At 51.2% G+C, this 23,211-nt stretch overlaps 1 protein-coding gene across 4 annotated transcripts in view; it reads left to right on the top strand.

The window, feature by feature from the left end:
• MATN2 (matrilin 2) overlaps positions 1 to 23,211 on the top strand; it is an 83,731-nt gene that overhangs the window by 34,487 nt on the left and 26,033 nt on the right. For 3 of the 4 annotated variants that reach the window (XM_045581329.1, XM_036436595.2, XM_036436596.2), the window contains exons 5-10: positions 10,134 to 10,256; positions 14,996 to 15,118; positions 15,992 to 16,114; positions 20,426 to 20,548; positions 22,614 to 22,736; positions 22,899 to 23,021. In XM_045581329.1, the coding sequence (XP_045437285.1) occupies positions 10,134 to 10,256; positions 14,996 to 15,118; positions 15,992 to 16,114; positions 20,426 to 20,548; positions 22,614 to 22,736; positions 22,899 to 23,021 (738 nt within the window). The remainder of the gene's footprint in view (positions 1 to 10,133; positions 10,257 to 14,995; positions 15,119 to 15,991; positions 16,115 to 20,425; positions 20,549 to 22,613; positions 22,737 to 22,898; positions 23,022 to 23,211) is intronic. The other variant, XM_036436598.2, reaches the window with a different exon arrangement.

The raw sequence follows: 23,211 nt of genomic DNA on the forward strand, positions 1-23,211 counted from the left end.
CAAAAAGGGGCTGGGGGCGGGGGGGCCTCTCATGAAATGGGCCTGTCTTCAGCCCTCTGTTTTCCCCATCATTCCCTTCCCCTTGAATTCCCACTGATAAGAAAGAATTTTATCTTGTTTCCTTTTCCTTCTTTCTTTTTTGTTTTTTTAACAAGGGATTTTTCTTTCCTTTCCCTCCTTCGGTAGAATATTTAATCTACCGCGAAGAATAATGACAATGCAACATTTAGAAAACTTAACTTGGCACAAAAAAAAAAAAAAAAAAAAAAAAAAAAGTAAACTTTCTTGTCCAACTTTCACATATTTTTCTTGCTCAAGAGCCATACTAAATGTACTTTATTGCTTTCATTTTTCAGATATGTCCCTGACATTATGTTTCCCAAGATAGTTATGTGATTTAATAGCTTTTATATTACAGCTTAATCAAGAGGCTTGAGCTAGAAAAACAGTCACGTTATTAAAATAAGAAAGCTGTAACCAACGTTCCTCATCAATTTAGATGCAGAAATTCTTAAGAACTTAGCAAATAGAATCTATATATAATCAAGTCTAAAAAACCCCAAGCAATATATATCTGTTAACCATATTAACAGATTTAAAAAAAAAAAAAAAAAAAAGACATGATTATTTCAGTAGATGCAGAAAAAAAAAAGCATTGGATAATACCCAACACTCACTCATTATAAAAACTTTCAGACACTTAGGAATAAAGGGGAAATTCCTCAACCTAATGAGAGGCATCTGAAAAAGCCTATAGTTAATATCACACCCAAGACTGTGCTTGAGTCTGACTACATGCTTTCCTCCTACAGTAAGGAACACGGCAGTATCTCCACTCTCCTTACGTCTACTCCACACTGTCCTGGAGGTGCTAACTGGTCCAATCGTGAAATAAAAAGATTCCATTGATATAAAACTTCAGAAAATGCCAACGTTATAAAGTGGTTGCCTGGGGGCCAGGGCAGGAGGAGGGATTCCCAAGAGGCAGGGGAGAATTGGGAGGGTTTAGGATGATGGGTATATCACTATCTTGGCTGATGGCATATGTTGATATGTCACAATTATTAATTTGTATGCTTTAAATATGTCCCTTATAACTCAATAAAGCTAATATATATGCAAATACATTATGTACATACTAGAGGCCCCATGCAAGGAGATTCATGGAAGAATAGGCCTTCCTTCCCCTGATTGACAGCACCAGCTTCCCTCTGGCACCTGGGACCCGGGCCTTCGCTCTGGCTGCTTCCTTCCACCTTTGCTTTGGCCCTACCGCCCCCCCTCATAGCAGGCGTCCCACTCCATCCCGGTTGCTCCTCACCTGTGCGCTGCTCAGAGGCCCGGAATGGCCGCCGCCATCTTTGTCACGTCAATTTGCATATTCCCTCCTTCTTGGCTATGGACCAGCCAAATCTTTGTCATGGAGGGACATTACATTTGCATATTCCGTCTTTATTATATAGGCTATTCAGAACATGGTGTTTTGGGAATGTAAATAGTGCTGAGACAAAAGGCTACAAGACATCAGAGAGAGAGAGCGATAGGGCAATCAGGGAAGGCATTGTGGAGGGGTTTTTCCCCTAGCAAGTTAAAGAAGGAAAGAAGAAAAATGCAGAGCTTGTTGTCAGGGAGATGCTAGCTAGACCAAACTGCCTACTGGAATAGTTTGTTTGGGGCATGAGGGGGCGGGATGAGGGAAGAGATATAAACCCAAGCAAATGACATGCCTATGTATGTCTGGCCTCCCCTTTGCTCCTTTCCTATCTATAATAATAAAAGTGTAATATGCTAATTAGACGGACGTCCTTCCAGATAACCTTCCGGATGAAGCCGGGGCTGTGAGGGAAGCTGGTACTGGCAGCTGGGGGGAAGGAAAGCCTACTCTTGCATGAATTTCATGCATCCGGCCTCTAGTTATTAAGAACTAGCTAACTACAATAGTGTCACATCCATCCACCTACTCATTTATTTGTTCAATATTTACTGACTTTTCTATGGGCTTCATGGCGGGGGAGGGGCAGGAGAAAAAAAATCAGTGTTTCTCTTACATGTTCAAAACCCAAGAAATACTCAGATCTTGGCTTCCCTTGTGCTGCCCACATGGAGACTAAAATAGGAGAACTATGCAATTAGGTTGCACTTCTCATCAGCCCAGTCAATTCAGCGCACATGTTTCTTATACCCATGGCACTAATGAGGAGACCGCAGCAACAATCTCTGCTCCAGGGAGGACTTGATGGCATGCGATGGGGGGGACGGACAGCTTCAGAGAGGAAACCTGGTTTTGAGAGAAAACCAGTGACTGCGGGAAAGGGCCCACACACATGGTTGGGTGCAGCCGGAGACGGAGGATCAGAGTTCCCGGAAATGCCGAGCTGGTTGTGCGTGGTGGTGCTCACTGACCCTGCAAACGGATGAGTCTTGGAGGGAGAACGGGAAGGTCAGGGCCTGAGCTTGGGGGCCGCCCACCACAGAGCGTGGAGCACGCAGCCTCAGAGTAAACAGCGGAGACCGTCCGGGCAGAGGCAGGGCCCCGCTGAGCCGGGAGAGTGGGTCCGGGCTCCCGCACAGCTGAGCTGCCGGGCCCCGGGACTGGGAGATCCTTGGGTGCAGTGTGCTCTGGCTGAGCCGGGGAGCAGGATTTGAAAGCGGGGGGAGGGTAATCTGGATGAGTAGGGCCCCGTGGGAGAACTGCACTGACTAAATGCCAGTGGAGAAATCCCAGCTGTGAAAGAATTATCACACGGCCGGGAGGCGTGAGTGTGAACCTTGTAGAGCTTCTGTGATTTCTTATTTCCAAGTGGTTCTCAAAGTGGGGTCCCCCGACGGCAGCTTCAACGTTGTGGGGAAATCTGTTGGAAATTCAAATTCCCAGGCCCTACGCTAGACTCAGAGTGAGGCTTAGAAATGTGTTTTATTTTATTTTACTGATTTCAGAGTGAAAGAGAGAGGGAGAGAGAGGTAGAAACATCAATGATGTTTCTGGGGATGGAGCCTGCAACCCGGGCATGTGCCCTGACTGGGAATTGAACACTGACCTCCCGGTTCATAGGTACATGCTCAACCACTGGGCCACCCCGATGGGCAGGGATGTGTGTTTTAACAGGCCTCCAGAGGATGCTGAGGTAAGCTCAGGTTTGGAAACCACTAACCTACATGTTAAAGTAGCTCTCCCCCTGGGAGGGCCTGTCAGTAGGAGGTTCACACTGAGGATGTGGTGCTGTGGCAGCCCTCTGCACATTGCCAGGCGCTCTGCCAGGCTACGGCGTTATTCGCTCACGTTTATTATTCAGATCAACTGAATTCAATCAGATTTACTTACGTTCTAAGTCTTTATTTTGGGGGTCTCCCACCTTCTTTTTTTTTTTTTTTTAATGTATTTTATTGATTTTTGTACAGAGAGGAAGGGAGAGAGATAGAAAGCTAGAAACATCAATGAGAGAGTCATCGATCAGCTGCTTCTTGCACACCCCCTACTGGGGATATGCCCGCAACCAAGGTACATGCTCTTGACCGGAATCGAACCCGGGTCCCTTCAGTCCCCCAAGCCTACGCTCTATCCATTGAGCCAAACCGGTCTTGGCCCCCACCTTCTTTTCCAATCTTGACAGAAAACTGAAGTCTCGATAGTGGGCAGGTGAACTGGTGGGAAACGGATGAGACAGACCGAAGGGCGGGTGCGAGCGCAGCTGGCGGTGCCTGGCGGACAGGTGGCTTTCCTCCGGACCCGGGGCTTGTTTTGCTTCTCCCGGCCGAGACGCGCAAGGCCGATGACTCACAGTTATCGTCGAAGGCCTGTAAGTCCAGCTGCAGCTGCCAGAATAAGATGAGTGCTTTCAGACACGATAAGAGGAGGGAACCGGGGCCCCCCACACGCAGGCTTGGGTTTTGCCTGTGTCTGTGGAGCCGTTACTCTGACGAGCTTTTGAGTTTGAGCAGGTGGCGATCCCACTGGTTCCCACAGAGTGAAATCTATAATAATAAAAAAAAGTAATATGCTAATCGGACCGGACGTCCTTCCAGATGACCTTCCGGGTGAAGCCAGGGCTGCGAGGGGAGCTGGGTCCCTGGTGCCTGCTGGCGGCTGGAGGGCAGGAAGGCCTACTCTTGCATGGATTTCATGCATCGGGCCTTGAGCAGCCCTAACCATACCCCTCTCTCCTCCGTGGTGTGGTTGACCAGTTTTGATTTTCACATCTTCGCGTAAATAACGGCAGGAGCATGTCCTTAAGGATGTTCATTTTGCTTGAACTCCAAGGGAGAGACTAAATTGTCACTGATGTCAACCGTATGCCAGGCGGCTTGCCCAAACTTCTGAAACGTCAGTAAAAGCCCTCTGGTTTCACCCAGGACGACGTCAGCCACGGCGGCCGGTCTGCCCCGGGCCCTGGTCCAGGGGATCCAGGCGGAAGTTGTCCGAGTTCTCGGGGCCGGGCACCGGCCAGCGTTCGGAGGTCACAGGGAACGGAGGCTCTGACATCTCCGGTGCGTGGGAGAGGCTGGGGACGCGCGGAGGAGGGATTTGGACTCCGCGTTGTCAAATCCTCCCTGATTTACTGCACCTGGAGGGCTGAGCAGACACCCTTAGCGTCCCTCCGGAACTTCTCCGGGAACTCGGAGAAACAAGCACATTCTGCTGGCTCTCAGCTAGCGCCAAGGACTGCTCTCTGGCGAGGCGCTGCTTGAGTTTGGTGAGATCTTTCGTTATAAAAACCCAACATGTCCTATGTTGCTGTATCAGGTTGATTCAGAATAGAACTCACAAACCAACATTACTTAAAGGAGTCAGGATCTGAGGTCTGTGTGTAGGGTTTTCATAGGCAATATTCTTTCACTCCATTTGATCACCTGACTCCCCCCCCCCCCCCCCAGCCTCCTATCTAAGGAAACATCACTTCCCTTGATCCCCTCCTACGAGGTCCAGTCCCTCCTTTTTCATATTGCCTCCTTCAGGTCCCCGTGTAAAATAATCTTTCCAGTGCGGTCACCTTCCGGCCACACTATTTAAAACAGAAGCTCCTTTCTCTCCTCACTCCCAGTTCCCTTCTCCTGTTAATTTTTTTTCTGCAGCACCTAGAGCATCTAACGCAATACATGTTTCTTACCTGTTGGTTTTGTTTATGCCTGGCTCCTCTCAGCGATGGGATCTCCAGGGGGAAAAGCTCTGATTGGTAATGTTCGTCAATTCCTGTGGTGTGAATACTGCACTTGGCCCTGATGACTGTGGAGTTGTGCAGTCTGGTGCGTGAGCTGGTGGGAACTGGCTCCATGGGGACAGGGATCGAGCGATTGATGTTTCAAATCTGTTTTATTCACTGTTGTTCTTCTAGCCGTTTGAACAACTTTGACTAATTCAGTCAGTCATTCCAATATGTAGGGTGTCCTCCAGACATGGACACACACACACACACTTTGAATAAGTGTAAAAGCAGTGTTTATTAAAATATATTTCCTTTTCAAAATGGAGCTATCAGCTGTTAAAGCACGTATACATTTTGGGAGGCTCACCCTATATTTTAAAAAATTGACCAGATGTCAGACACCATGCTAGATATTTGAGCTAAAAGGCTGAACAGAACAAGCACTGCCATGTATGATAGGGGAGAGACATTAAATAATCTATTGCAAATTGTGTAACATTATAATTGTGGAAAGAGAAACTGTGGCCGAAACCGGTTTGGCTCAGTGGATAGAGCATCGGTCTGCGGACTGAAAGGTCCCAGGTTTGATTCTGGTCAAGGGCATGTACATTGGTTGCGGGCACATCCCCGACAGGGGGTGTGCAGGAGGCAGCTGGTTGATGTCTCTCTCTCATCGGCGTTTCTAGCTCTCTATCCCTCTTCCTTCCTCTCTGTGGAAAATCAATAAATAAAATATTTTTTTAAAAAAAGAGAGAGATGGTGGCTGTCAAGTCCATTAAGCACCTGTTGTATGAAGCACATGGTCTTATTCAGCATCCTGAGGAAAGAGCAGACATCCTGTCAGTCTCCGAGCTTACGGCCTGGGTGAGATCAGCGAGGGAGGATCGCCGGTCATCCCCGTGTTCGTGTTGCATAGATGTGGGTTCATTTGTCCGCTCACAAGTTGCTGTTGAACACCTGCGATGTGCCAGGCACTGGGCTGGGTACCGGGGATGCCGCAGACAGCAAGGCAGCGGGTCCTTAGCCGTCACGGTCCTCCTCCTGGTGTCTGCAGCTGGGGGCCGGCTCCCAGATGTCCTTGTGCTCTGAGCTTTCTCTTGCTCGAGATGAGGAGAGGAAGGAGTGCTGTTCCCGTCTCTCTCATCTTCCCATGACCCCGCTTCTGACGGAGGAAGAGTATTTTTAGGACTTGAGGAACATCCGAGAGCTGGGAGGCCGGAGCCTGGACCTCGGCCACTGTTCCTTCAGCAGATGGACACGTATGGAGCGCCAGCTACATGCACGAGGACATGGAGCTAGGCTCTGGGGAATCCAAACTGAGGCAGACCAAGCTCACGTGCCAGTGGAGCAGACAGACTGTGACGGGGTCCTTCCAATACCCTGAGGAAAATTCAGAGGAGCAGGAGTAGGGTCATGTGTACAGTGCCAGGGAGTCAGAGGAAGGCGTCCAGCCAACCTGGGAGGGCTGCCTGGAGGAGGTGACATTGGACTGAAGTCATGAGCTGTGAGTGGGGAGTCATCAGGTGAAGAAGATCTGGAAGGGTAATGGCAGCTCCGAGTCCAGTGCTTCTGCTGCCCCCATGGTTTTATCACTCTTCAGCGAAACCCTACCCCCCTCTTCCCCCCGCCAGGCTGTGAGAAAAAGAAGTGCTGTTTTTCAAAAGCATAAGGAATCATCCAAAAAAAAAAAAAAAAAATCTGTATTTGTTTCAAATGGAAGCGACCGCTGCCAAAAAACAACAGTTGTTTTGTCAGGATCTGGTCTGTATTTGTTCCGTTGTCTTTGTTTAATTCATTTTATCCCATGGTTTCCCTCGGGGCCGGACAGATCCCTGGTGGCCACAAATCCCCAGCCTCCTGGACACAGCGTGAGAGGCCGCAGCCGGAAGCCAACAGGCAGGCTTGCTGTGGGTGGGGCTGTCCTTCCGAAGTTCGGGCCCCCGATCCTTCTGTTCCTACCACCCTCAGCGCCCTCACAGGGTGTCCCAGGGGACCACGGACTACAGAAGTTTGTTTAAAGGAGGAAGCAGCCCAGCCAGCATGGCTCAGAGGTTGAGTGTCAGCCTATGTACCAGGAGGTCAGGGTTCGATTCCCGGTCAGGGTGTATGCCTGGGTTGCAGGCTCGATCCCCAGTGTGGGGCGCACAGGAGGCACCCGGTCAATGATTCTCTCTCATCATTGATGTTTCTATCTCTTCCTGTCCCTTTCTCTCTGAAATCAATTAAAAAAAAATATATATATATATGTATATATATGTGTGTATATATATACATATATATGTGTATATATATGTGTGTGTGTGTATACACACACACACACACATATACACACACACACACACACATATATATATATATATATATATATATATATATATATATATATATATATATATATATATATTAAAGAAGAAGGAAATGGCCCTAGCTGGTTTGGCTCGGTGGATAGAGCATCAAGCTGCAGACTCAAGGATCCCGGGTTCGATTCCTGTCAAGGGCATGTACCTTGGTTGCGGGCACATCCCCAGTGGGGAGTGTGCAGGAGACAGCCGATTGATGTTTCTCTCTCATTGATATTTCTAACTCTCTATCCCTCTCCCTTCCTATCTGTAAAAAATAAATACAATGTATTAAAAGAAAACCAAAAAATGTCAATGAGAGAGAAACATGGATCAGCTGCCTCCTGCTGATCCCTCGGCCACCTCCCCTTCTCTACTCACACTTCCCTGTCAGCCGGGTCCGATCCACTCTTGACTGGGGGCAATAATCCCCTTTCTGAACTGCTACTGTATTGTCAGCCTCTCTCGTGTGGGTGTCTAGCATGCTCTGTCTTGTCTTTTAGAGATTCAGGGTGCATCTGTCTCTCGCTTGCACTCTGGCCTGTCCCGTCCTCAGATTGGCCTAGTTTGTTCTGCCTCAGGGCCTTGGCACGTGCTGTTCTTGTAGTCAGGAACACTCCTCCTCGAGCTTCCCACTATCAACCCCTAGGACACAAGCTGGTGACTGCAGGAACCCCTTTGTCTGTTAGGCTCACCCCTGGATCCCCAGTGCCTGGGACAAAGTAAGGGCTTTATTGATTGAATAAATGAAGAGTGTCCTATAATTCCGATTTTCCTTAGGTCTCTGGCCTAGGCTTGGAACTAGCTGTAGATTTTGTTATTCTTTAATAATTTCTGCGTGAGCGGAAGGTTATTTTGGTTACTGGTGTTTTCCTTGTATTGGAAATCTCCATTGGATTTCCCAATTGGAAATCTAAGGTACAGTTATTCTGGTAAGAGATAAAGGAATTTTCATCTAGAATTAAAAAACAAACAAACTACTTTATTGATTTGGGTTGAAAATACATTCTTTTAATGTTTTTATAACCAGAATCCTTATTTGTGGGATCTTAGACTTGAGCATTTTTAATGTTATGATGTAGGTTTTATTTTTCTTAAATTCTGTAATGCATTTAATAGGTAATGAATTGATCAGCTTTTGTCTTTTTATCAATTTGATGTTTTATATTTATCTAAAAGCATAATAAACTATAAAGTTCAAAGACCTAGGAAATTACATTAAATATAGCTGTTGGATTCAGGCATTAATCAAACTTTCAGTTTATTCAAAGCTGTCATATTAACCGGAGAAAATTATTTTTAATATATTCAATCCATTTATTATCTTGACACCCCCCCCCCCCCCAACTTTAATGGTGAAGTTACTGGAAGAGCTGGTTATGAAACCAAGTCATTCTCCTTGCTGGGAAATAATGGCATCCTGTCAGCCTTTTTCTGCAAAGGAGAGACTGCAGCAGTGATAAACTGAAAATGCCTTTAACCTTCCACCCTCTGATCTAGTCCTAGTTTCACTGCAGTAAATGCATTCCTATAGTGCATTCTTTTTTTTTTTTTTTTCTTTTTTTTTTTTTTTTTTTGTATATGTTCTTCATTGATTTTTTTAGAGAGAGAGGAAGGGAGTAGGAGCAAGAGACAGAAACACCAATAAGAGAGAAACATTGATCAGCTGCCTCCTGCACCCCCCTTACTTGGGCTCGAGCCCAAAACCTGGGCATGTGCCCTGACCGGGAATTGAACCGACAACCTTTCGGTGCACGAGATGACGTTCAACCATCTGAGCCACACTGGGCAGGGCCTGCAGCGCATCCTTCCATTGCATTTTAGTAAACAGCCAGGGCTCAGTGCTGTGCGGACATAAGATAAACATTTGGCCCAAATAGGACTGACCACGAATAACCATACATTCATTTCTCCCTGGTAAACTTGGTTACCTCCCGGACCGCCTCTGGCTTCCCGTTTTCCTCCTTTGTCGCTGGGATGAACACATACACGGCAAAGAGGGTTTTCAGAGCTCCTTCTTGTGGACGCATGGAATGAGGAGAAGGATGGCCACTGGGCCGGTGCAGGGCTGGGGGCTAGGGGCTCCTCTTAGACCTGCCGTGTTCTGGGTGGAATAGCAGGCCTTCCTCGATGCCCTCTCAGCTTCCCTCTACAAAATGGGGAAGACAGCGGCAGATTATTTCGTATAAATTGCCGGGACTGCCTGCAAAGCACTCGGTTCTCTGAGAGTAGGGATGGGACCGGAGGCAGACAGGTGCAATGCCCGCCCGGGGCCCTCACAGCCGCTCACCGTGCTTCCAGAGCACTTTCAGTGGCACGCAGGGACTAAACACGGATGTGAGCTTAAAACTACTCGATGCGTTTATAATAGAGGTGAATCATTTCAACGTGGGAAAATGTATGCGTACACACTCACCAAGGTGTGAACAGTGGTGGCCTCTGGGGCGGAGACGGCATGAAGGGTGGGAGGGAGGGGGACTTACAGGCGGGTTTTCTTTTATCGGTGGTTGTATGTTTTCCATATTTTCCCCTATGATCGTACATGAATGCTTACAACGTTTTCAGGAGTTACGTTAGCGTGTGCTGCGCGGTTGCGTGTTGCGTGCTCTGTGTGAAGGCCCTCGGCTGTCCTAACGCGGTGACTTTGCCTCAGTCCAGGACCTGTGCGCGGCCGAGGACCACGGCTGCGAGCAGCTCTGTGTGAACCTGCTGGGCTCCTTCGTGTGCCAATGCTACAGCGGCTACGCCCTGGCCGAGGACGGGAAGAGGTGTGTGGGTGAGTATTCCCTGCCGCCTGGCGGGGGGAGGAAGGGCTGGCCTGCCCCCCATACCCAGTCACTCTCCTGTGAGTTTTAGCCAAGTGCTCAGTCCTCTGGCCTCGTGGTTGGAATTGGAACTTGGAAGACTTCATTCGAGCCTGACGTTGGCCTTTTCTCATTCCGGGTGCTCAGCAGAAGGCAGGTTTATGATAATCTGTGTAAACTAGAGGCCCAGTGCACACAATTCATGCACTTGGTAGCGGTGGTGGGGGGGGGACACACGGACCCTCAGCCTGGCCTGCGCCCTCTTGCAGTGCAGGAGCCCTCGAGGGATGTCCAACTATGGGGAGCGGCCTAAGCCGTCAGTTGGACATCCGTAGTGCTGCCCTGGAGTGGGAGCACTGTGCTCCCCAGCTGTGAGCCCAGCTTGTGGCTGAGGGGCGCACTGACCACCAGGGGGCAGTTCCCATGTTGAGTGTCTGCCCCCTGGTGGTCAGTGCGCATCATAGTGACTGGTCATTCTGCCATTCTGTCTAGTTGCGTATTAGCCTTTTATTATATAGGATATTGTTGTCTGTTATGGCAACCCTTGGAAAGGACTGGGCGGGCTTCCATCCAGCGAACATGGGTGGGTGTTTGAGATGGCCTGACATAGCCACAGCTCGTGTGTCACGTGTGTGAAGTTTACCTGGTGGCGTGCTGCCTCGTGGAGTGGCAGCCTGAAGGCATGGGCAGCCTTCCGCAGAACATCTAACAGGAAAAGGACTCCACTGGTATCAGAACTGGAACCTATATTTTCTGACTCTAAAGCCTGCATTTTCTCATCCGTATCCTATTGTGTGTCTTGCTGCCCACGGAACCATGAGTGAACTTTTTGTGTGCATAGAATTTACAACAAAGCATGAAGTAGAGGTGACGGCCTGCTTTTTGCAGGGGAGGGATGAGCATCCGGGGTTTGTTTGTGGTTACGAGCTGATGGGATGTAAGCCGCCTCAGTAGAGGGCCACGGGCTGAATCAGTCTCCTGAGCGTTGGAGTTGATGTTTTTCTTAATCTGCTGGTGGTGACCCTGCTAGGTGGCAAAACAGCACTGGCAAAACAGAAGACAGCACAGGAAACACCAACTGTGCCCTAACCGGTTTGGCTCAGTGGATAGAGCGTTGGCCTATGGACTGAAGGGTCCCAGGTTCGATTCCAGTCAAGGGTATCTACCTTGGTTGCAGGCACACCCCCAGTTCGAGGTGTACAGGAGGCAGCTGGTCGATGTTTCTAACTTTCTATACCTCTCCTTTCCTCTCTGTAAAAAATTAATAAAATACATTAAAAAAAATAAAAGTAAAAGAAACACCAAATTGTATGATTTTTGCTCCATTGATGTGTATCATGCAAGCAACGTACTTTTGTCGTGGAACTTAAACAGATGAGAGAAAATCACTAATAGTTTGTTGTATTTTTTACCAGACTTTGCCCCATATAAGTTTGTACCTCAAGACATCGTTTTGTTAATGTTTAACAAAATGAGGTCACACTGTCTTTCTTCCTTATCAGTTAAATGCCTGGAAAGTTGGGGGTGCTACAGAGGAGAAGGAAACGAGGCCATGGGGAATAAGAGCAGGAAACAGGGTGAGGGTGTCTGGTAGAGGACAGGGAGGGGAGGAACAGGGAGGGGAGGGAAAGGGAGAGTCAGAGCCTGTGAGGGTGACAGTGAGTAGATGGGACGGGGGTGGTGAGGCCACGGGCTAAGGCCGGGGTCTGCCTTGGCGCTTGGGAAACTGGAGGGCAGCGAGGAACCCAGCTCTCTGAGTTTTGCCGGATAATTGCCTAATTGTCCCTTGGAGTAGAGAACCTTTGTGTGTCTGAGGATTATGCTATAACTTCTGGAATTTGACATTTATTGAAGAGCAGCGAGCATGAAAGTAGATGCGTGGTTGCCAGGGAGCTGCTGTGGGCTGTGTTTATTAGAGATGGCATTTGAGATGTTATCAGCATTGAAGAATATCTGCCTTTTCTCAGAGGGGCAGACCAAGGAAAGGGGTGGGAAAAGGGGAGGGGGCCACGTGCGACCCGGGCCTAACCATCCATCAGGTGTTCCTGTCATCCTCCTCCTCAACCAGGAGCCAGACCTGTAAGAGGCTGGGAGTGAGAGGATTAAGCGACAGTAGACCTTTGTTGCCGGTGGCCTTGGTTAGAGAGACGGAACTAATTCTCAGAAAGTCGGTTGCTATTCAGTGGGGTTGTGCTGAGTCCAAAGCAAATGACAGAAGTAATAGGGGCTACAGAAGGGACATCAGGATGGCTGGGGTGAGGAAGATCCGGGCAAGGAAGGAAGGGTAGCAACTGGACAGATGTCCAAGGAAGAGGAGACACAGAGGACATGATGGTGTGGAGGTGGCTGTGCTCTCAAAGTTTGGGGGTTGAGGCTGTGCTAGGAGGGGCAGGCCTTGAGCTGGTGGATCAGGAAAGCTACATAGGCAGCCCAGCCCGAGGATATCGATCTGAAGAGTCTTGCCAAATTGGAGACTCCCAGCTCTCAGACTTAGAGCAAGGGCTTGAGAGGAGAGCAAAGGCTTGGAGGGACCCTGGAATAATCCCATCAGCAGCTGGCCGGGTGGCCTGTATGTAGATGAGCAAAGAACATTAAGAATATGGTGACCAGCCCTAACTGGTTTGGCTCAGTGGATAGAGTATCGGCCTGCGGACTGAAGGGTCGCTGGTACTATTCCGGTCAAGGGCATGTACCTTGGTTGCGGGCATATCCCCGGTGAGAGGTGTGCAGGAGGCAGCTGATCGATGTTTCTCTCTCATTGATGTTTCTTATTGTAAATATATTTTATTGATTTTTTACAGAGAGGAAGGGAGAGATATAGAGAGCTAGAAACGTCGATGAGAGAGAAACATCGACCAGCACCTACTGGGTATGTGCCCGCAACCAAGGTACATGCCCTTGACCAGAATCGAACCTGGGACCCTTCAGTCCGCAGACCGACGCTCTACCACTGAGCCAAACCGGTTTCGGCTCATTGATGTTTCTAACTCTCTATCCCTCTCCCTTCCTCTCTGTAAAACAAAACAAAACAAAACAAAACAAAACAAAACAAAACAAAAATAATAATATGGTGACCATATATCCCAGCTAGCCCAGGATGATCCCAGTGTATGCCTGTTGGCTCAGTTCTCAGTTGCACGCCCTCTCACTTTCAGATGGGTTCCAGATTGACAATAAATTATATGCTTGTGCTAGTTAAGGATCCTAAGCTTGACTTACACAGTTGAGGAGACCAGATCTGTTGAAGCAGAGAATTCCTGCAGGTGTGAGGTAGGAGCTTATGTTTAAGATACGAGGAGAACCAGACTGTTCAGAGCTTTGAAAATCACGGAAAGAGTATGGCCTTCCCCTCTGAAAAGGAGCTACCTAAGAACTTGTATTGGGGAGTGACAATGGCAAAGCGTCCTCTTAGGAAACTTAACCTTGTGGTGAACCGCAGAATGGGCTCCAGGAGGAAGGTGTGAGGGATGGGAAGACCATGGGAGTCTATGGCCATGATCAGGTGCGAGGGGACAAGAGCCGGAGAATGAGTAGTGATTGGAGGAATGGAGAGGGACGGAGTTAAGGATGAAAGAAGATGCTATAAATATTAGTTATTGTATAATACTACTATAATACTATAATTATTCTATTTAGTTATTGTTGTTTGTTTCCTACTGTGCCCGATTTATAAATTAAATGCTGTCACCGGTATGTGTGTCCAGGAGAAAACAGTGAATGTGGGGTTTAGTACTCTCTGTGGTTTCAGGCATCCACTGGGAGTCTTAGGATGTACCCACTATGATAGGGAAACGGCTGTCCTCTTTCTGTTCGTAAAGGAGAGAGAGGGGAGAGGAGAAATTTCAGACACAATGACCGAGAGAGGATGTTGTTGACGTAGATGAGGACTCGCAATAGCAGAGGCATCGCTGGGTTATACACGTCAGTCCCCTAAACGGGGCCTCTCTCTCCAATTTTGCAACCGAGGGAGTTATGCCAAGAACCCCAACACGCATCCAAGGATGTCAGGGTTGAGTGGACTGGAACTCTCTTGGCCTTACAAGGCTTTTAGGTTCGCAGGCCTGGCAGTTGGCTCCTCCACGTTTAATGCTGAGCTGATGGTCTCATCTGCTGCCCCAGGGAGTGGCCTGCAGGTCAGGGGGGACTTGACACCTTGGGGTTTTTCCAGGCCAAGTCTCAGGACCCAGAATTGCCTGAATCCCATCTCTCCCTCTCCTTTCCTCTCTCTCTAAAACCAATAAAAACATATATTTTAAGAATTGCATGCCATTCTGAGTAGTGTGATAAGACCTTGAGCCATCGGATTTTTTTCTGCCAGGTCATGCATCGAACCGGTGACCTTTTGGTGCCCTGGATGACGCTCAACCAACCGAGCCACACGGGCCCACATGCCACCATTAGCTTAGCCTTAATTTTGCAGCTTAATGGATGTAAGCGTGCCTTGTGACTGTCTTGGTTTGCGTTTCTTTACCGTTTAGATACAATGCTTTCTGCGTTCTTTAGTGTATCTTCGGTGTAAGTGACCTGAGCCAGGCTCCTGGTTTTATGTCTGCGAGAGGGAGGTCTTGGGCTCGTATTTACTTACTCAGACCCTTTTGGGGGCAATAGTATCAACCCCTATTTCTGTTTCTTGTAAGTCTGCCTCCATGCCACCGCCCCCTTCCCCCCATTGGTGCTTCCACGTAAACTCTCTGTGTTTTCGTCTTTACAGCCGTGGACTACTGTGCCTCAGGAAACCACGGGTGCGAGCATGAGTGTGTGAATGCCGAGGGCTCCTATGCCTGCCGCTGCCCTAAAGGATTTTCTCTCAATGCAGACAAAAAAACGTGCACGAGTAAGTTACAGGCAACAGCCAAAAAGACGTGTCGGGCTGGGCCCCGTATCCATGGAGACCTCCCAAACATAGAGGAGCTTGGGAATCTGTGCAGAGGGGTGCCATCCATCCCATTCCTCCTCTGCCAGGCCTTCCCGAGCTCGTCCTAAATCGGTGGCCACGCTCTCTCAGGGTCACCCTCCAAGGCAATTCATGAAGGTGTCCTTCCCAGAGACCAGCCTCTGGGGACAGTCAGACCAGTCTGACTCAGCCTGGCTGTGCCCTGCGGTGTTTTTTTGTTTTTTAATTTAAAAAAAAAATATTTTATAGATTTTATTACAGAGAGGAAGGGAGAGGGATAGAGAGCTAGAGACATCTTGATGGATCCTGGAAGAGAGGGAGAGGGGAGAGAGAGAAATATCAATGTGAGAGAGAGACACATCGATTGGTTGCCTCCTGCAAGCACCTCGACCAGACCCCGAGATCAACTTGCAACCCAAGTATGTACCCTTAGCCGGGAATCGAACCCATGTCCCTTCGATGGGACACGTCAAGAAAATTCTCTTTTTGCCCTGGCCCGGCTTGGCTCAGTGGATAGAGCGTCAGCCTGCAGACTCAAGGGTCCTGGGTTTGATTCCAGTCAAGGGCATGTTTGTACCTTGGTTTCGGGCACATACGCAGTTTCTCTCTCATCAGTGTTTCTGACTCTCTATCCCTCTCCCTTTCTCTCTGTAAAAAGAAAAAAGAGAAAAGAACATTCTCTTCTTGAGGCCCATATCCCTAAATATGGAAAATTGTTAAGACTGAAAATCCCTTGGTTTTCCTATCCTAGGTTTATTATTTTTATTATTATTATTATTAATAATAATAATACGATTTTTTCCTTCTTTCCAGAGATAGACTACTGTGCCTCGCCGAATCATGGGTGCCAGCACGAGTGTGTGAGCACGGATGACTCCTATGCCTGCCGCTGCCTGAAAGGCTTTTCCCTGAACCCGGATCAGAAGACCTGCAGGAGTGAGTGTTTGCCTGGGTGTTGGCAAGGGGCTCGTTCTGCCCAAAGCTCCACACGTTTCCTTTTCCTGGCAGATCTCAGGCAGACACACGCAGCCTTGATGTCTCCCGATACTGTCCTGCCCTTCATTTTACCGTTGTCTCGTGATGCTGTGCTGGGATGGCTTTTAGAGGTTGAACAGACGGGTCTGCCCATTGGGTTCACTTAGCAACGTCGAGCCCCAGTGGGAGCTCTGGCCTGCCCAAAGTGGGGGTGCGCCCTCCCTCCTCCTTGCCCCCACAGCATGTATGTGGGACTTTGAGAAAGAAACGATGGGACCCCGAGACAGGAGGTCACAGGAGCTGGTTTCTCCCAGTCCTGGTAGCTGCTGAGAGGGGGGAATTGGAGCTCTAGCCCCTTGGGGATGAAGGAAGGAAAAACATACGAGTCCGGGCAGCCCCGTCCCATTCAGGGGCACATGGCGCCAGCAGGAGGATGCTAAGGATGTGCCGGGTGACTCAAAGGCCTGTGAGCTGGGACTTCAAAGGGGATCTCTTTAAATCAGACGAGACTGTTCCTGAGGGACCCTAGACTGGAAATTCCACAGGGACAGAGATTTTTATTTTATTTTTATTTTTTAATATATTTTATTGATTTTTTTTTTTTTTTTTTTTTTTTTTTTTTTTTTACAGAGAGGATTCAGAGGGATAGAGAATTAGAAACATCAATGAGAGAGAATCATTGATCAGCTGCCTTTTGCACACCCCCCACGGGGGATGTGCCTGCAACCAAGGTACATGCCCTTGACCAGAATCGAACCTGAGACCTTTCAGTCCACAAGCTGACGCTCTATCCACTGAGCCAAACCGATTTCAGCTACCCTTTTCTCATTCTTGAATCCTCAACAACTCGAAGTTTTGGCCCATGGAGGTCTGACACAGTTTACTGAATGAATGAATGAAGATTCCATGGGTCTCTCTGTTATTTGAATGACTCCATCTTGTGGGAGAGATGGCCTTTGGAAGGCATGCAAGTGGCGAATGTTTTCCAAAAATACTTTCATCGTCGGTCCACACGGAGGCACACTGAATTGTTGGCGTTCTCCTGACCGTGTGGTACACAGAACGCTCGGGAACTCCCTGCAGGGGGGTGTGTCCCCATCTGTGCCTTTACCCACCTGCTCCCGGTGGTGTGTACAGCGGTTCCACATCACAGGGCCGAGTGTTCAAAGGTTTGTCCACAGACGTCTTTTTTTTTTTTTTTTTTTTAAAATATATTTTATTGATTTTTTTACAGAGAGGAAGGGAGAGGGATAGAGAGCTAGAAACATCGATGAGAGAGAAACATCAACCAGCTGCCTCCTGCACACCCCCCCTCCTGCCCCTGCACTGGGGATGTGCCCGCAACCAAGGTACATGCCCTTGACCAGAATCGAACCTGAGACCTTTCAGTCCACAGGCCGACGCTCTATCCATTGGGCCAAACTGGTTTCGGCTGAAACGGAGCCCCTCTTACGGAAGATAATTCCCATCGCCTTGCCTGGATGCAGGCCCTGGGAACACGCAAGCCTCGGATGGGAATTTTAGCTGAGAACACACAGAACGTAAAAGCAGGCGGACGGAATGGTTTCCATTAGACCACACATGCACACAGCATGGCAGAGGGCCAAGCGTTCTGGCCTGGCCACTCCTCTCTGCCAGTCACACCTTTTTTTTTTTTTTTTTTTTTTTTTTTTTTAGGGTAAATGTGTCCATGGTGACTACGCCCAGGGAAAATCTCTTGCAGGTGGACTCACATTTGTGGACCAAAAGCTCTTAGGCGGGGGATCATCAGGTCTGGTTCCGCTCAGGCACTCGTTCTGCTCCTGCGTCCTTCTTCGAGTTACTGACGGAGGGGAGAGGGAACATGTCAGGCATGGGGGTCCGTGGAGCTCTGCCTCTCATACCAGTCATCCGAGACCCCTCCTCCCCGCCACGCCCTCCACATCGGCCTGCAGAGGCTCCAGGAATAAGAGTAGGGCCCAAGGCAGCGCCCACATCATTATCCATAGAGGAGGGAGGCCGCCAAAACCGGTTTGGCTCAGTGGATAGAGCATCAGCCTGCGGACTGAAAGGTCCCGGGTTCGATTCCAGTCAAGGCCATGTACCTTGGTTGCGGGCACATCCCCAGTGGGGGGTGTGCAGGAGGCAGCTGGTCGATATTTCTCTCTCATCGATGTTTCTAACTCTCTAACTCTCCCTTCCGCTCAGTAAAAAAATCAATAAAGTATATTTAAAAAAAAAAAAAAAAATAGAGGAGAGCCGAAGCCGGTTTGGCTCATTGGTAGAGCATCGGTCTGCGGCCTGAAAGGTCCCAGGTTCGATTCCGGTCAAGGGCATGTACGTTGGTTGTGGGCACATCCCCGGTAGCGGGTGTGCAAGAGGCAGCTGGTCGATGTTTCTCTCTCATCGACGTTTCTAGCTCTCTATCTCTCTTCCTTTTTCTCTGTTAAAAATCAATAAAACATATTAAAAAAAAAAAATAGAGGAGAGAGGCCAAGAACAAAAGGGGGAGAGGACGTGACCATCCAGGCGTAGTTTGGAAAACTGGCCCACTGCTGGGCCTCAGGCTTTGGCCCGGCCCAGAGTCCCAAATGCTCATTAACGTAGTGTGTTCAGCGGTTATAGCTCCAGGCGCCCTACCCTTTCATCCCAGAGAGATGGAACTTGTTCCTAAAGCCGATGTCCCCCTCAGCCCTTCTCCCAGCATCCTGCCGCATCGCTGTGTTTTCGGTGTCTTTGCTGCAGACGCAGCCCTCGGCTCCTGAGGGCAGCCTCTAGGAGCTGCCCCCCGTGGTGGCATCCAGCTGCTCAAGGAAGCGAGCGCTCACTGTCTCTCCGGAGCATAACGTGCAAGGGGGAAGCAAAGAAATGGGCTTTGAAATCTGGAGCTGGTTAGCAGGAGTCTGAGGATCTCGAGAGCATTACAAATCTTGAGCTAAGGATACAGCCACTTACATTTATTTAGTAGGCGGTTAATGGATGTGGGCTATTTTCAAATTTAATAAGAAATCTATTTTTTCAAAGGAATCTGATCTCATCCAATTAAACTGTGGGAGAGGGGGGAGGAAAGAGAAATGTTCCAGCAGAATCCTCCTGGAGAACAGACCCTTGGCCGGGACTCATTCTTCTGCCTCATCTGGGCACAATTTCCTTTTCTGAAAAGTGCTGTCAGCGATTTAAGGCATAAACTAGGAAGGCGGCCGTGCAAAGCGCAGACTCCAGGACTGGCCTGGCTGTCCAGCTGGGGCCGGGGTGTGTGTGTGTGTGTGTGTGAAACCGGATGTGGGTGTGGCCCATGTGCTCCAGAGTTGCAGGTGCTGGTACCAGGCTGGTACGCCCTGTCACTGGAGCCTGGGGTGGGGACTACATCGGGACGGAGCTGGGCGGAGTGAGGGCCGGTCTTGGCAGTGTCGTGCATCCTGGCTGTGTGGCCTGGGGCAGACTGCTTTACTTTTCAGTACCTGGGTTTCCTAGCCCCGTGGTCGGCAAACTGCGGCTCACAAGCCACATGCAGCTCTTTGGCCCCTTGGGTGTGGCTCTGCCACAAAACACCACGGCCTGGGCGGGTCTGTTTCGTGAAGAAGTGGCGTTAGAAGACGTTTGCCTACCACTGCTCTAAGACAAGGCTGCGCCCTGGGCGGCGGCAGCGGCATCCGAGACGCCTCTTCTCCGAGGTGCCTGATAGGGATGCTGTCCTGGCCTCGCTCGGGGCCAGGGTGAGCGTGTGGATCCTTCGTGGGGCCGCTGCCGCGTCCTGCGGCTGCCACGTCGCCGGGTGTCTTGCAAGACGAGTCTTTGTTTACTCTGCTTTGTGCTGCCCAAGGTCACTGTCAAATGCTCGGCGGGTGGCCCAGGGCACAAGGAGCCCTAGTGACCAGGTCAGCTGGGAGAAGAGGCCACTGGGTGTTCCCAGCTTTTTCGTAAGGGGCTCGGCTGGAGACGGGGGCTCTTTGGCCACCCCAGGGGGAGACCCGGCGTGGAGAGACCGCGACAGTAAGGCGATCAGACGCCCCGCGTTTGGCGGGACAGTCCCGATTTCTAACAATGCCTTTCCAGAAATCGGGACTTTTTTAAAACGCCGCCGGACGTGGGGCAAATGGTTAGAAATCGGGACGTCTGGTCAGCTTATGACTTCAGGCGCCAGGCTTTCCTTCAGACGAGCCCCGGAGAGCAGAGCGGGGCTCCCCGGGCCCCACGGAGCACCTCATTTCGGGACCGGATCCTGCGAGGAGCTGGCCTCACCACCCTGGGCCGGCCCAGAGCCTGACGCGGGACCTGCCTTTCCTCCCCCAGGGATCAACTACTGCGCGCTGAGGAAGCCGGGCTGCGAGCACGAGTGTGTCAACACGGAGGAGGGCTACTACTGCCGCTGCCGCCCGGGCTTCCGCCTGGGCCCCGACGGCAAGACCTGCAGCCGTGAGTGTGCCCGGGCGGGGGTGCCGACCGGCGGGCGGGGAGGGGCCACGCCAGGCCCCTGGGCTCACCAGCAGCCAACAATCCCTGGAGTTCCTGGGTGTCCCGTGGGCCTGGTGACCGGACAGATGTAACCTTCCCTGCCTCAGTTTCATCGTCTGTAAAATGGGGCTATACCTACCCCCCTCCCCCCCCCAGAATGCCTTGTGAGGATTAAAAGGACTCACTACATAGAAAACACTTAGAGCAGTGCTGCTGGACGCACGTGCTAAGCACTCGATCAATATTAGTGAGTGTTATCGTTTGCTGGTAAGAGCAGTGATTAAGTCAGACCATCCTGAGGCCAAGTCCGCTGCTCTCCCGAACGCTGGGCAGGTGGCCCAGGGCACAAGGAAAACACACGGTTACAGAGAACAGCTCACGGTTATCACGGAGCCTGGGGGGGAGGGGTGCGGGCCGGCCCTGAGGCACAGAGCTGGGGGCGGACTCGGCTGCCACATGGGGGTTTTGGGGAAGCCCCTTTCTCAATTTTCTTGTGTAAGGAGCACGACAGAGCTCCATGCGGTGATGTAAATGCACGGAAACTTGCCAGCTGGACGGCTCGGGCCTTCTCGATGAGGCCCGGCCCGCGTGGTCCAGGCCAGCAGGGGGAGGAGGGACGGCCTGTGGCCCTGGGGGCGGGAAGCCCAGCTGGGAGAGGGGCCTGGTGGCCCGGCCCGCACAGAAGGGGCCCTTTGTGTGGCTTTCCGCCCGGCGAGCCGCCTCGGGCACAGAGATGGACTGGGAGCGAGAGCAGAGCAGCTGGTCAGCGCTGGGACCTCAGGCTGCAGGGAGGGGAAGCCTGGAGTCCGGGGCAGTCCTCGGGGAACCTGTGCCCTCCAGCCCTCAGAGGGGACAGTGAGGAGGCGTGTGAGGGTGGACCTCACAGGCCCAGGAGCTTTGGGACCAGAAAGCTGGTCCTGCCCTGCATGCGCCTCTTGGTCTCTGAGCCCCACAGCGGGAGCGGGAGCAGGAGGACCCCCGTCCACAGGGAGACGCCTGGTGAGGTCGGCTGGAGTAGACTCGGCCTTCTCCCAGGAGGGTGGGGTCTGCCACTGACAAGGCCTGGCGGGTACCCGGGGGCAACCTGGCTGAGCCCACCGGGAGCCCCCAGGGCCGTGGCCCGTCTCTCCCTCCCAGCGTCCCTGGGGGACCCAGAAGAGCCAGCTCAGAGGAGCGGCCAGGAGAGACTGGGCTGTTTTCTCTCTCTGGATCTAATAAGAAGGACCACCTAGTTCGCTTTAAGAAAGTATAAGGCAGCCCGAAACCGGTTTGGCTCAGTGGATAGAGCATTGGCCTGCGGACTGAAGGGTCCCGGGTTCGATTCCGGTCAAGGGCATGTACCTTGGTTGCGGGCACATCCCCAGTAGGGGGTGTGCAAGGGGCAGCTGATCGATGATTCTCATCAATGTTTCTGACTCTCTATCCCTCTCTCTTCCTCTCTGTAAAAAATCAATAAAAATATATTTAAAAAAAAAAAAGAAAGAAAGAAAGAAAGTATACGGCCGCCCATTTCTTCCTCCAAGTCCCCGGAGGAAGCCATGGATCCCCTCCCCTGGAAGGCTCAGGGGACCCAGGCCCTGGACACGGCAAGCCCTTAGGGGCCTCGCTCCCGGCCGGCACTGCGGGGAGCATTCCCCAGGTGTTCACTCGCTTTATCCCACAACAGCCTCTGCAGGCATCGACATTCTCACCCCCCGTTTATGTCTAAAGATGGGGAAGCTGTGGCTCAAGGAGACTGTACGGGCCGAAACCGGTTTGGCTCAGTGGATAGAGCACCGGCCTGCGGACTGAAAGGTCCCGGGTTCAATTCCGGTCAAGGGCATGCACCTTGGTTGCGGGCACATCCCCAGTAAGGGGGTGTGCAGGAGGCAGCTGATCGACGTCTCTCTTTCATCGATGTTCCTTACTCTCTATCCCTCTCCCTTCCTCTCTGTAAAAAAATCAACAAAATATATTAATAACAATAAATAAATAAATAAATAATAAATAAATAAGATCGTGCGGTCTGTGCCCCCCGTGCCCGCAGGCGTGGACCACTGCGCGGAGCAGGCGCACGGCTGCGAGCAGCTGTGCCTGAACACGGACACGTCCTTCCTGTGCCAGTGCTCCGAGGGCTTCGTCATCAACGAGGACCTCAAGACCTGCTCGCGTGAGTGCCCCCCCCCCCCCCCGGGGCGGGAGGGAGAGTGTGAGGCCTGCGGGGGGCGGCGGGGGGAGCACCTTTCCTGCGCCATCAGAGCCCTGGGGGGGGGGGAGGCGGGGGGACGCCCAGCGCCCCGCTGACACCCCCTCCCTGCCCCTGGGCTCCCAGGGGCGGACTACTGCCTGCTGAGCGACCACGGGTGCGAGCACTCCTGCGTCAACACGGACCGGTCCTTCGCCTGCCGGTGCCCCGAGGGCCATGCGCTCCGCAGCGACGGGAAGACCTGTGCCAGTGAGTGTCCCGGGTCCCCGGGGGGTGGGCGATGTCAGGGGAGGTGCATTGTGGGGCCGGCAGTGCCCGGGCGTCCCTCCCGGGAGGGGGGGGGGGGGGTTCCCCCGGGGGGGATTCCCCCGGGCAGTCAGTGTGCGGAAAGGAAAGCCGCTCTGCGCTGGGAGCCTGGTGCTCCCCAACCCTCCTCCCC

The sequence above is a fragment of the Pipistrellus kuhlii genome, unplaced genomic scaffold (assembly GCF_014108245.1).
Source record: "Pipistrellus kuhlii isolate mPipKuh1 unplaced genomic scaffold, mPipKuh1.p scaffold_m20_p_14, whole genome shotgun sequence".
In the NCBI taxonomy this organism is placed as follows: Eukaryota; Metazoa; Chordata; class Mammalia; order Chiroptera; family Vespertilionidae; genus Pipistrellus; species Pipistrellus kuhlii.